Here is a 13,933-nt window from a genome sequence, read left to right on the forward strand (position 1 = left end):
GTAAAAGCATTATAAATTGATAATTCCTTTAACTCCCTGAATGGCTAGACTAAGATTAGTAATTCTTTCACCCAAATGCAGCTGCAATGGTGGGGGTGGGGAACACACCATTGTAACAACATGGCAATGATCATGATCTTTTTGCCTGTATGGTTCCTTCAATGTGCTTCCCTCTGACCTCTAAACTGACGTGATATAGATTAGCAAATGGACCCTTGAACAGGAAGCCTAACAGAGCACCTGAAAACTTATTTTTGTTTGATTTTAACAAGTACTTTTTTCTTCAGGAAGCTAAAGTTCAGGCACAAATGAGATTGTATTCTTACAAAGGAAGATACACGCAGTTAGTTGGCAGTAAAGAAAAGACGTTCTTCTACAGAAAGAGAAGAGAAGGGAAGGGAAGGGGGGGAAGGACGAGGCAGAGGAAGAGAAGGAAAGGAAAAAAACAATCAAACAATTTCTAGGTTAAAAGCAGATAAACTTTTATAATAGGACACCAGCAAAGGAAACCACAATTTCAATGAGAAGGAGGAGGGGGAGAAGATGGCAAATTATCATCTCTGCCAATAACTACTAAGTGTTTATCCTTTTTTTTTTTTTTTTTTTTTTAAGAGAGAGAGAGGAAGAAATAGATCTCAACCAGACGCTTGGTTTTCCTGCTTAATAGACACAATTTACATTTACCAATATAAACTCCTATCACTCTCTGCTCTCATAAGAAATTACTAATTTCACAGGAAATACATGCTCTTTATCTATATAAAGGAATGGCAGAATAAGCTCACCTTGTTTTTATTTTTTTCTCATTTTCTTGCATTTTCTTCAGATCTGTCTTCTTAGAGAAACTAATGCCTTAATGACTTTCTGGTAGCTGCAAGCCTTCTTTTATTTCTGCTAAATATATGAAAATGTATGCAAATTTAAATCAAGCTAAACCTAGGAGCTCTTGCAATATATTTAATGGAATTTCAAACCAATAAGGGAACTCTGATGCTGTCTTCTGTAAGTGCAAATATAATTACGCAGCTAGGTTACCTTCGAAATTATGCAATGGAACGTCATTTTTTTTTTTTTTTTTTTTACTTCAGAAATCCAGCTGGGTATCCCATGTTGCCTTTTCTCGGCTAGAGCAAATCTAAAATCTTTGCATTTTCACCCCACTCAGCTTACAAGCAATGTCTTTTCACAGGGCTGTGGAGTACAGGGGACTTGCCTTTCCCTAACTTATAAAAGCTTAGGAGTACAAGTCTTTCTTGTTTCCTCTAACCAAATTGTGAAAACAGTCCTGTCCTCCCAAGCTGAAAGCAAATTCAAGCTGATGGGGATGTGTGTGTGTGTGTGTGTGTGTGTAGGGGGGGTGGGTACTTAATGCCAAACAGCCCGCCATCTCTCATCTCTCATCACTTTCTCTCTCTGAATTTTCAGGGCACACTAAATGATTCCCATTTACTTCAACTTGTCTGGGATGGGGAGGGGGAGAGCAGTACTTGTTAAAAATTTTCCCAGGGGACAGCATTCGGCGCGGTAATCATGAACGTTCTCTTATGTACCTATTGAGAGTGGGTCCGCTGAGTGTCTGGGGTGAGTGTGAGGGAGGGCTCCCCATTTCAGCAAGCATTGCCTCTGAAAGAAGTTGTGGGACCGCTGATGGGAGCCTACATGGAGCAGTAATAAAAAGCAAGTCTTCCAATTGACCAAGTGGATTGGAAGGCAAACTTCAAAATAACTGAATTTTGTCAGTATCACATTTGATTTTACTTTTATCACATTAGATTTTCCCAGAATCTTCCAGTTCTTCACGCCTTAAACAAAACTTTTCAGAAGAAGCTGGACATTTCTTTCTTAGATGCTTTCTGACCTTGGTATTGAGTTTCTCATAAACGATAAAATGAAATAAAACAAGTCGAAGTAGTTCTTATTGGAATCATGGACTTCAGTCTTATAGAGTTAGGGTCCTATCAAAAAGCGGTTCCTTTGCTCAAAGTTTGTAGCAAGATTTTGGTTTGCAGTCCCCTGCACACAACTAACCCAGAACGCTAAATGAATTTGATAAAAATCCCAATCCACTGAAATCTAGATGACATTTAAACTGGTTATATTGCTTTCTTAATATATTTTTTTCTTTCTCTATTTCGGTTAATCTAAATAATACAAAACGAATTCTAAAACCATTTTGCTACTTCACCCCCTATCCACCCCCCCACCCCCCGCAAACATATACAAAAACACTTCCCTCTTATACGTCCCCCTCTACTACAAACATGCACGAAGTCGCGGGGCGGGGGGTGGGGGGGGAGGGTAGGGTTAACCAAATGAGCTGCCGCCACTCAGCGCGAGGCAGCCAATGGAGCTGAAAGATTGATTTACTTCCTGCTCGGGTCTCACTGAAACTCTAGTGCTTCGCCACCCTAATTTGGAAAGTTAGCCCGGCCTCCCGTGCCTCCATTGGCCGAGCCCGTGGCTGGCCAGGCCGAAACGTGTTGCAATTGGCCACAGAGCCTGCCGGTAACTCGCTCTCGCGGCTTTGGCTACCCCGCACCGTAGATGTCAAAGGCTGAAGCTGCTCCCTTTGCTACATTATAACTAGTAGGGGATCCTCATCGACCATGGCCACAGCTGCCTCGAATCCCTACAGCATTCTCAGTTCTAGCTCCCTAGTCCATGCGGACTCTTCGGGCATGCAGCAGGGGAGTCCTTTCCGAAATCCTCAGAAACTTCTCCAAAGTGATTACTTGCAGGGAGTTCCTAGCAATGGGCATCCTCTCGGTCATCACTGGGTGACCAGTCTGGGCGATGGAGGCCCATGGTCTTCCACACTGGCCACCAACCCTCTGGACCAGCAGGACGTGAAGCCCGGGCGCGAAGACCTACAGCTGGGTGCGATCATCCATCACCGCTCACCGCACGTCGCCCACCACTCTCCGCACACTAACCATCCGAATGCCTGGGGGGCTAGCCCGGCTCCGAACCCGTCCATCACGTCCAGCGGCCAACCCCTTAACGTGTACTCGCAGCCTGGCTTCACAGTGAGCGGCATGCTGGAGCACGGAGGGCTCACCCCACCGCCAACCTCTGCCTCTGCACAGAGTCTACACCCCGTGCTCCGAGATCCCCCAGACCACAGCGACCTAGGTTCGCACCACTGCCAGGACCACTCAGACGAGGAGACTCCAACCTCGGATGAGTTGGAACAATTCGCCAAACAGTTCAAACAAAGAAGAATCAAGTTGGGCTTCACACAGGCCGACGTGGGGCTGGCGCTGGGCACACTGTACGGCAACGTGTTCTCACAGACCACTATCTGCAGGTTCGAGGCCTTGCAGCTGAGCTTCAAGAACATGTGCAAGCTGAAGCCGCTGCTGAACAAGTGGCTGGAGGAGGCTGATTCGTCAACAGGGAGCCCGACCAGCATTGACAAAATCGCCGCTCAGGGCCGTAAGCGCAAGAAGCGAACCTCCATCGAGGTGAGTGTCAAGGGCGTACTGGAAACTCATTTCCTCAAGTGTCCCAAGCCTGCCGCGCAGGAGATTTCCTCGCTGGCAGACAGCCTCCAGTTGGAGAAAGAAGTAGTGCGTGTCTGGTTCTGTAATCGAAGACAGAAAGAGAAAAGAATGACTCCACCAGGGGATCAGCAGCCACATGAGGTTTATTCGCACACCGTGAAAACAGACACGTCCTGCCACGATCTCTGACTGCAGGAAGCAAGAAAGCGGCCGGCCGCACTGGGAGCAGCGCGGAATTCTCTCTCCCACTCTCTTCCTTTCACTTCAGCTTTATTATTGCTATCCAGAGACATAGCAATATCTAGATATCTAGATAGGGCTCTTTTCTCTCTCTCTCTCTCCCCATCGTTTTTCTTTCTTTTTCTTTTTTTCAAAATAGGGGATTCTAACTTATATTAAGAAAGGAAACACACTCACACACGCATTCAGGCTTCTCAATGCTAATACACAGTTGCGTTAAGCAGTCCAGGCGGGGAACTCATATACCCTGCCGCCCGGGCAACTGTTTCCTCCAACCTTTTCTGCTGATCAATACATATTGTTTACTTTGAGTAAGGTCTGTTTGGTTGCTCCTCTCTTGGAAGAACAAGGAGAGGGGTAACATGGGGGTGGGGTAAGGATGGGGGAGGGGGTGGGAAGACAGATGTGTGCCTCTGAATAACCTTTCAGCGCCTTGGTTATAGCAGCTGTATTTCAGGTGAAATCTGTTTTACAATAGACTAGTTTTGCATTTTTTAAAACTTCTATAGCATTTCTAAATGTCTGCGGTGTTTTACTACAAGCTGTACACAATATTTGTGAGATAATTTGTATCTAATCGGCCACTCCACATTATTATTGCTATTATGATTATTCCTTCATTGAGCTGATGGTTTTCTAATTGCTTAAAAAGGGGAAGGGGGTGGGAGGAGGAGGGGAAGAGATGCCTACCCACCCACCCACCCACCCCCTATCCTAAATCTGTATGGAGAAGAGAGGTACAATGGATAGAGTTGTTGATGATGATAGTGGAGATATATATATATATAATTTTTTCAGAGGGCAGAGTGCCTAGGATAGGCGGAATAGGCAAGCCGATTGGGTTTGCAAAGTACCCTGATGTAGGAGAGGCGATTTTGAAGCTTTCTGCCCTCCCTCCCGGATCTGTGGAGTCCTCTCAGGCTTCTACAGAGCAGATCCGGGTGCCTGAGAAGGATTTGCCGGCGGCGCCCGACAAAAGAGGTCGGCCTGAGTAGCTAAGAGGGCTCTGTACCTACGGAGGTCCGGAATGCCTGCACTCAGAGCTCCCCCCAGGTCCCGTGCCTCACCAGGACCGCCAGCGCGACCCCACCTCCGTCTTCCTAGGCGAAGGACTTTGCCTTCACACAGGATTGCTTTCGCTGGGAACGACGACCCGGAGATGCTGGCGACAGACTCAGTGCCTCCCAGTTCCGTTCACCTCCAGTTCACCGCCCGCTCCCTGAGTGAGAAACCGTCGGGGAGGGGTGGCGAGTGGGGTGGGTAAACAGGTGCTCTCTGCTCCGTGCAGAACGACTATGAAATGATTGGCAAAGGTCACAAGGGTTCTGGTCTAGCTTCGTTACCACCTCTTCTCCCATATATATATATATATTATATATTTTATATATATATATATATATATAATATATAATATATATATATCGCTATCTCTAAGTGGGCTCACGGGAAGCCGTCTCCATGCCTCTGACAAGCACAGCTGGTAGAAGCCCACAGCGATGATTAAGCTAGATAGCGAGCGCCCCGGCGGCTGGGTTTCTGGGTTTTTTGTTTTTGATTTTGATTTTTTAATCTCTGTATGTGTGTGTATGCGTGTGTGCGTGATTGCGAGTGCAAATGTGTGTGTGTAGATAGCTGTGTGCATCGTATTACTATTTACAACAACAAAACCTACATAAAATCTCGCTAGGCTGTGTAGAGATCCAAAAAAAAAAAAAAAATGCAGTTGCTGTGGCTTTATTGCTCGCTCTCATGTCTACACGCCAAGTCCACAGGAGCACCTCATTCTCAATGAGCACACATGTGCGGGGCGGGCCAAGCACCCAACACCCAGACACAGCCCGCCAGACCTGGCTGGGGGCTCAGCATGCCTGGGCTGGCTGCCTGGCCCGGCCTTCAGGTGCAGCTTCGGTAGACAAAGCTTCAAACTACCTAAGGACCAAAATGCCTACGGCCCCTTGTGGAAGTTGAGCTAGTATGGGCAGCCAGGCCTCTGGTCCATCACACTGTGTCTCTCCCAGCTGCAGGTTGAAGGACATGTGTTAAATCAAATCCTGGACCCTTTTTTTTTTTTTTTTTTTTTTTTTGTCAAGACTGCATTCTGTTGCTAGTTGGATTTTTGTTCTGGAGATTTTTTGTTTGTTTTGTTTTTCCACACTGAGTTTGTGTTTTACAACTGTTGGGGGTTTTTTGATTTTTTTTTTCCTTTGCAGTTAGTGCTATGGTTCAAACCTGAGTTAACCCAAATATTTCTGCCGACTTTATAATTGTACAGTTTTGTATATTAAACGTTTTTGAAGTTATTAATTTAAAGAAAGATCATTTAGTTTATTCATTTAGTAACTGATGTATAATAAACACTATTTTCATTAAGAGTTGCTTTTTCAACTATTTTATTCAAATTGCCTATTGCAGTTGCCAGCAATTATTTATTTTCAATAAATTCTGCATTATGTTTAAAAGAAAACTCAAAGATGAGTTGGGTGTCAAAAAGAAAACAATTTGCTGTAATGTTTGGTGTGAACAGTTTTAGTCAAGGGGTTTATATTGACGCAATATTTTATTGTTGTAAAAGATTTAAAATAAAACATTTAAATAAAACATTTTTCCAAAAAAATTCATTTTTTTTTTCTTTCTTCCTTTTTTAATTGTGTGGTGTGTGAAGTGAAGCATTTAAATAGAAGCACATTTCTGGTGAGCAGCGCATCTGCTCCACTTCAGGTTAGAAATCATTAGTCATTGTTTTGATTCTTGATTCTCTCCCTCTGACTTTTGGCCTTTCATAAACTCGCACACACAGCGGGGCCTGTTATCGTGCACATGCCCACGCTCACGCAAAACACACCCTAACTGGTGGGAAATAGTGTGGGGAACCCTGGCAGAATAGGGGTGTTATTTCAGGAGGTACAATATTATTAATGTTCTCTGAAAGAAGTGTGTCTGTCTCTAGTCCAGACAAACCCTTCTCTGAAACTGCCCCTCCTGAAACTGGACCCAGACCTTCGCTGAGGCTTTCACCTTGCTTCCCTGCAACCACTCCTCTTCTTCTGGTTCAGGACCAGTACCCTTCTGGTAGATGAGCACTCATTCCCCTGAAGGATGAAAAGATGACTAAATGTAAAAAGTGCTCTCCTTCTTAAGGCTCCCCCTGGGCCCAGAAGATAAACTGTTGTCCACTTAGTGTTGCCCACTAAAGCTGAATTCTGTTCATTCCTATATGACTTAGGTGGGAAGAAAAACCAATAGAGACATTTGGAGGAGTTTAATTTTTTATTCTTCCTCCCACTCTTGTTTACCATTTCAACTCTGTTATTTTGTCCCAAGACGCTCCATAAAATTAGGGACAGTTACCTGTAGTGATGGCTGAGGAGTAATTTACTAAATCAGAAGCAGTTATGTTTTAAGGCTTTGTATGTACACGCAAGACTTATCCAACTTTTTTGTTTTAGTAGACGCATATCAAGCGATAGACAAGACATTTAACTATAACTTTCCAACCGTAAAACCCTTCTCAATTCATATTCTGAAATGTTTTTTAGTAGACAAAGCAAAATCATTTAAACACTTTAATAGGTAAAAATTATCACATGTAATGTCCTGCATTTTTTTAGATTGCCTAATTATTTACAGCTGCACAGTGCACAATGCACATGTGTGTTGTGAATGAAATATGCTACATGTTCTTTGTATGCCTATAGGCATATCTCTCTTTTTAAATAATACTGATTTTATAGAGATGTGTCTACAATCACAAAACATATAATCTTAAATCTGTTGGCTCTCTTTCTGTTCCTACTAACCAACCTCTTTCTCTTTCAATATCCTATATGATTTTTGAATTGATTAAAAAGTTATAGATTTTCTCATTAAAGTACACAGAAACCAACTAGCAGTGTATTCTAAAGCATATATTTTAGGAGATACTTATATAAATTTATAGATATAGACATCTGTCACTATTCATCACATTTTTACTATGTATTACTGATACATATATTTTATACATGTTTACAAGACCTTTAGCCTTTACTGGCTGTTTTCTTTTTCTTAAAATATAACTAAGGCCTAGTTGGCTATTATGAGGACCTCTTTATCAACCTTGTTATATCATTAACATAACATTTTTGTTAAAATTCAGGGGATGTTGGTGCCTTTGCCTAGGACTTTTTTTGTATCGAGGTTGCTGCCATCCCATTCCCAACCAAAACCTTTGTAGGAAAAGCAGCTTTGGCCTGTTTCTCTTAGGCCTTCATAGCAGTGGCTTTCTCTCCCATAATAAGAATTTGTGGGTTCAAAAATAATAATATATAATGGGTGAAGGTAAAAGTTTCATCCCCATTACCTGACCAGAGCAATAGAAAGTTAAGAGATTGTGAAGGGGGTGAGATTTTGGAAGGGGTGGGATGTGAAAGGAGTAAGTGTTTAGATGCTACAGATATTTTAACAAAGTCAAATATGTGAATCAACTATATGTTTGTATGTAGACATGATTGTCTATATGGCTGTGGCTCTCTGTATGTATAACAAAAGGTAAATAGATTACTAACCTCCAGCATGTATCTTCCCAACAATAAAAGAAGAGAAATATTATTCCTGGGAATTGGTTTCTTGACTTTAAAAAGAAAAGGGTAGGAGAAATTATTGTCTACATTAATACAGAGCTGTGTTTGTCTTCAATAAAATCAAACACTGTTCCCTTGGAAATATTTAGTATTCAGATATTTCCCTTGCTCCCAAGTCAAGATGCTGTTGTTGCTTTAATTGCCTATAAGCTATAAGTAGAAACATAAATTTGTTTTTACTTAAAATATCTTTTTCAGTAAGGAGGGAAGAAAAGAAAGGGAAAGTGGATTAGTGAAAAATGATTAGAGGTTAAAACAGTTTTCCCAAAACAAGAATGTATTTTTTCTACCTGTCATATTCTTTTAAAGACACATATGGAACTTTAGGATTGTGAAATTATTTCTATGAATTGGCATTTAAAAATGGCCCTTTCAAAAAGTTTTCAAATCAGAAAAAAGTAATGATACAAAACACTACCATGTAAATTGATATCACTTGCAGTAATCCATTTTGTAAAATAAAAGGATAGAATATTCTTTATACATGCCCCCAAATAATAGTTTTAAAAATATAAATCCTACAAGTTACTCATTTAGAGTGTTAATTATTAAAGCATTAAGAACATTGAATATAAATATATTTGAAATCAACTAAGATTTTTTTTTAATAATATGAAATAAAAGTACATTTTCTTAAGAGCACTGCTGATGGAACATTTCTAAAATTAAGGGATTATTTAGAATACAGTCTTAAAAACAAAATCCAGTTAATTTAGGCTGCCTCTAAAAAGGTGGGGGTAGGGAGGGTCACATGCAAGAAACTAGATTATTGTTTCTATAAACTGAATCCACAAAATTAAACCCTTGTGCCTTCCAGTTAAAAAATACACTAGGTCTTTATGCCTTCTTTCATAAATATGAGTATAGAACTTTTACCTATTCACACATTATCTAACTCACTAGCTAGAACACTGGGTTCTCTTTACAACCTTGTTTGTTATCAAGGAGGATTTAGTATAAGATGGGTTCATCTTGGATGCCTTCCAAGGGGGCTTGTTTGCTCAACTATCAAAAGGGCCTTATTATTAGGTGGTTTCACTCTCTAAGGGAGAGAATCATAGGACAGATGATTTTTGGGTGAAACTCTACAGTATTTAATATATGTATATAGACACCTACTCACAACCATAAACCTGCTCCCTCCCACCTCCCCCTCCTTCCATCCTTACACTTGCATACTCACAGGGTGATGTAATACCAGAAAGCAGGCTGTCCTCAAAGAAGGGGGGGGGGGATCAACTCCTTGACCAATTCGTTAGGTATGTCTTTTCATCTCTCCAGCTACTCAGTTTCCACACTATTCTTGTATAGCCAATTGAAAAGACAAGAAAGTTATTCTATCAACCTCTTGTTTTATTTATATGTCAAAAAATCTAATTTGAGTGATCCTCCCCCAAACGCTGACACACACAAACTGAATTGACTGCTTGCATTGTCATCTTGTAAACAATGTTATATCAGCATTGATTCTTGGGAGGAAGGGGGGTCACGTAAACATTTTTCATATTGCTTGCTTCTCATCTTCCCCAATGACTTTTCACATACTGGAGAATCTCATTATAATGTGGCTGATTATCTCCTAGATTTAAGCAGACTGGAGACCAGCCTTTACCCTGCCCCCTTTCACAAATATGGAAAAGCTTACTATAAAAGTGTACTTGTAAAGTGGGTGTTAGTATACCCCCAAGACCAATATTAAAAAGTGGTTTGTTCCACAGAATTTATATCTGGTAAAAGATTTTCCCTTCCATAATACTTGCAATCTGAGCACAGAAAATCATACACAGACCCACACCACCTGCTAAGATCACTGTTTGATGTCATATTTTGAAAGCAAAGAAAGTAGAAGGCTATGGACCAAGGGCAGTTGTTAATTGGGCTTCAAATGGCATATGATCCCAAACTACAGAAAAAAAGCTATGTGAGTGGATTCACTGCACAGAAGAATACCATTTTTCTTAATGTTTTGCTATTCACAGTGTACTTGCAGAGGTGTTGGTAATATTCATGTTTAATTAACATCAGTTTTTTTTTTCTTTATTGCCACAGGAGCACACATATATAAATATATAGAAAAGGTCAGAATCAAAGACAGAAGTCTGTCTTGAACCTGTGGTGGCCTAGAAAAATAACAGAAAAAAATCAGATTTGTGAAATTTATTGGCATAATCAGGGACTGTGTCTGTTCAAAACAATGTACAATAGTCACTGTTAAGGGAAAGGGATTGACTTGCTCAACAGTGAACAGCAATTTTCTACAAATGAATTATTTTATCATAGGAAGAGGAGCTGAGTGTGTTTAACCTAAAATTCTGAATTCTGAGCCTTTGGGATGAGATGGTTGAAATTCTAGATAAACATATTTTCCTTAATCACTTTCATTTTCTGTGTTATATCCTGGCAGGGAAAATCCAAACTTCTCTAGATTTTACACTAAAAATAAAAGTAAAGTAGTATTTCAAAGTACCTCTTTCATCCACCCTGAGTCTTCCCTCTATCATTGTCCATGGATGAGTAGACATTGTTGGCTCTATGGATGTTCCCCATTGGCTTCCTTAGGACAGGTCTAAGGAAGCTGATATAGAAGGGAGTGCAGGACAAAGGGCCTGTTGCCCACCCTGAGAGCTTCAGTATCTCATCTACAGGGGAAGTTCAAGTTCTATAATATCTTCCACCCCTTAGTGCTCTGCTTCTGCATGTGGTGGTTTGATGTCTTCTGCTGAAGACTAACTAGCTTTGTTTTCAGTGGATAACAAGTATGTCTTCAAGTGGATAATTTAAAAATTGCTGATTTAAAATAATTTTATTTTCTGGAGCTTTCTCTGTGCATCTGATTTGTACTTTGTACTGTATTTATGCACGATGTAGAGAACTTGCAAATACAAGAATTTAAATAAAGACAATAAGATTTTCAATTTATGCACTACCTTTCCTCCTTAAGGATCCCTAGGCGTTTTAGAAATAATGTATACAATATACTCTGCAACAACCAATATGCAAATAACAACAAAATGACCACTTCAGGCCACATAAAATGACCACACTCAGTCCAGGCAAAAACTCATTAATATCAATAGGAGCTCTGTGCACAATTGAAGGGCAGTCAGTATATGCCATGGGTCTCATTCATTGCTGCGTGAGAATATAAAAGTACATGGTCTCTTACTGCAAAGGAATAAAGTCTTACATTTTAAACTCACATCATATTTGAAGAAAAAAGGCAAAAGGAATTCACATACATTCGATAATTTTTGCTTAAATTTATCTTTGAACCTTTTGGAGAAAAACATTATTCGGTAACTGAAAAACCAGTGATACTCAAAAGTAATTGTGCATAATATTTTAAATTAAAATTGTTACAAACATCTGTAGAAAAAAAATCTTAAATGGAAAAATCTTAAACTTACAGTCTCTTGGCTGTTTCTAATTACATACACACACGCACCCATGCACGCACAGAAAGCACACACGCTGGACTAATTGTTTTAAAAGTAACCATTGAAACTGCTTAAGCTAATAATCACCATGCAAGTAACTCCTCCCACCCCCCACTAACACCACCCAGTTTGTATTTTGTGAAAATGAACAAGCTGTTCAGTTTTGTGAAAATGAACAAGCTGTTCAGTTGAAGGGGGTGGATTTGGTATGTTTTAAATGTATTAAGGTAAAGGGGGCTTTCAGGACGGGGACCCTTAATACTTGAATAGAGAATAAATTATTTTCTGGCTCACTTTTAACCCTTTTGACTATGGGATGTGTGATACAAATGGGAACTCCTCTTCAGTGAAAGCAGGGCAAACTATACTATCATTACCTCTTGATAGTATGCAAGCCCTTTAAAAAAAATTCTGGAGAACACATCAAAAAATCAACCTACCTGCAATGAAGCTGGGTTATTACTGGAAAATATTTGTTGATCTAATCTCTGTGCCTGCCCTGACCCTGTTCCATGTCTCTGGCTGTCAGACTTGTGCAGTCTCTACTCAACGCTCAATGTCAAATTAAAAAGTGACAAGAATGGGGCAGCATAATAATAGCTTAAAGCTATTCTCCACCTTTCCACATACAAATATATGAATTTCAAAACCCAGTATTTTTTGGCAGATAAATATATTCAGATTTTACATGTAAGTTGGTAGAATAAAAATAGCTACAACATCTAATTTAACAAGTATATTTATTTAGTGCATACTATTTGCAAGGCATTATTGGGTTAGAATGTATAGGATATGTAGTAAGGTGTGGAGCTTGCTTTGAGGAGCTAACAATTCCTAGGGAAAACAGAAATAAGATAGAAATGTGCACAATTGTTAATTAAATGAGAGTTGGAGAGTGTTGGAGATACTATTGTCAAATTAGGTGCCACTGTTCTGTATTTTTGTTGTTACTTGTTAATAATACACTCTCATATTTAAGCACAAGATGTGGTTATGCTACTTTGATAATATTGTGCATCTTTTGAACCCCAGGTAGATGCAATTGTTAATTGACTTATATGTATAGACACTGAGAGTCATTGCATTATTTGCAAATCCCTAAAACTGTATCTAGCTCTGATGAGATTGAATTATGTTTGTAAGGAAATTTTTAAAAGAGCTAAAGTGCAGAAAGATAAACACATTGTAAACTTCTAAAACTCATTTCCTGTTTCTCCTCTCCACACTTTGAAAACTTGGGATAAATGTTAGGCAACACGAGCAATACGAATGTTTCTCTCTTATTTTCATCTCTTTACCCTTTAAAGAATTAGTCTATCCCATAGTTCCGCAATTAGTAACTTGTGTTTGAATTAAGGAGTGTAAACTTCACCAGCAGGTGCGGAGAATCAAACTCCAACAAGATTCTGTGTCATTGTTCTGCTCCCACGATGGATTTCATTGTATGAGATTTATGATGCGGTAAAAACACAAGGCAAAGAAGAGCATGAAAAATACATTTCCAGATCAGAAATTCCTGTTGGAAAATTTAAGGGTATTGTTATTTAAACAAGAAAGGGAATAATAATAATAATAATAAACAAAAGCCTGGCAAACCCCTTTTTAAAAATCAAATTGTTCTCAGCTAAAAGCCAGACTCATTGAAGTTTTCTGTAGTGTGTTTCTGCTGACTAGCAGTGGATGAAATAAATTCTAAGAATTCAGAAACCTATTGGGAAAATGGCACTGATGTTTAAGGTGTGACTGTTTAGTTGACTTGTTAGGATAATTTTCGGTTTGAAGAAAACTGAATCTCTAACAAAAACTCAGTAAGTGGGGAATGCATTCTGTTTTCTTTTTTCCTTTTCTTTATGTATTTTTTCCTCTTCCAAATGCATTCAACAAAGTGAGGTTGGTAGCACTATTTCAAAATTTCCAATTATTTTGTGGGAACTATGATCAGTGCGAAATATGTTCCTTAACACGATAAAAGAAATAATCAGAAGAATAAGAAAATTATTCTCAATGAGCCTGCATGTGCTTAAATAAGTACAGAGTAATGGGAGGCAGGATCATGCTTATCTTAGAGGAAAGGGCTAGAAACACAGTGAACAATCTCATGACTATGCTCTCTTCCTAGCTAAGCTTTCTAGGA

At 39.7% G+C, this 13,933-nt stretch overlaps 1 protein-coding gene across 1 annotated transcript; it reads left to right on the forward strand.

Moving 5' to 3' along the window:
- Nucleotides 1-2,606: 2,606 nt before the first annotated feature.
- Nucleotides 2,607-3,692, forward strand: POU3F4 (POU class 3 homeobox 4). The gene has a single exon (XM_045899359.1). It carries the CDS (start codon nt 2,607-2,609, stop codon nt 3,690-3,692), a length of 1,086 nt encoding a protein of 361 aa, XP_045755315.1.
- Nucleotides 3,693-13,933: the final 10,241 nt, after the last annotated feature.

The sequence above is a fragment of the Mirounga angustirostris genome, unplaced genomic scaffold (assembly GCF_029215605.1).
Source record: "Mirounga angustirostris isolate CCGP_5_RB_7025 unplaced genomic scaffold, mMirAng1.0.hap1 SCAF_11, whole genome shotgun sequence".
In the NCBI taxonomy this organism is placed as follows: Eukaryota; Metazoa; Chordata; class Mammalia; order Carnivora; family Phocidae; genus Mirounga; species Mirounga angustirostris.

Bases quoted from the DNA above. Each gene is read 5' to 3' on its own strand.
- POU3F4 (XM_045899359.1), top strand. From the start codon at position 2,607: ATGGCCACAGCTGCCTCGAATCCCTACAGCATTCTCAGTTCTAGCTCC.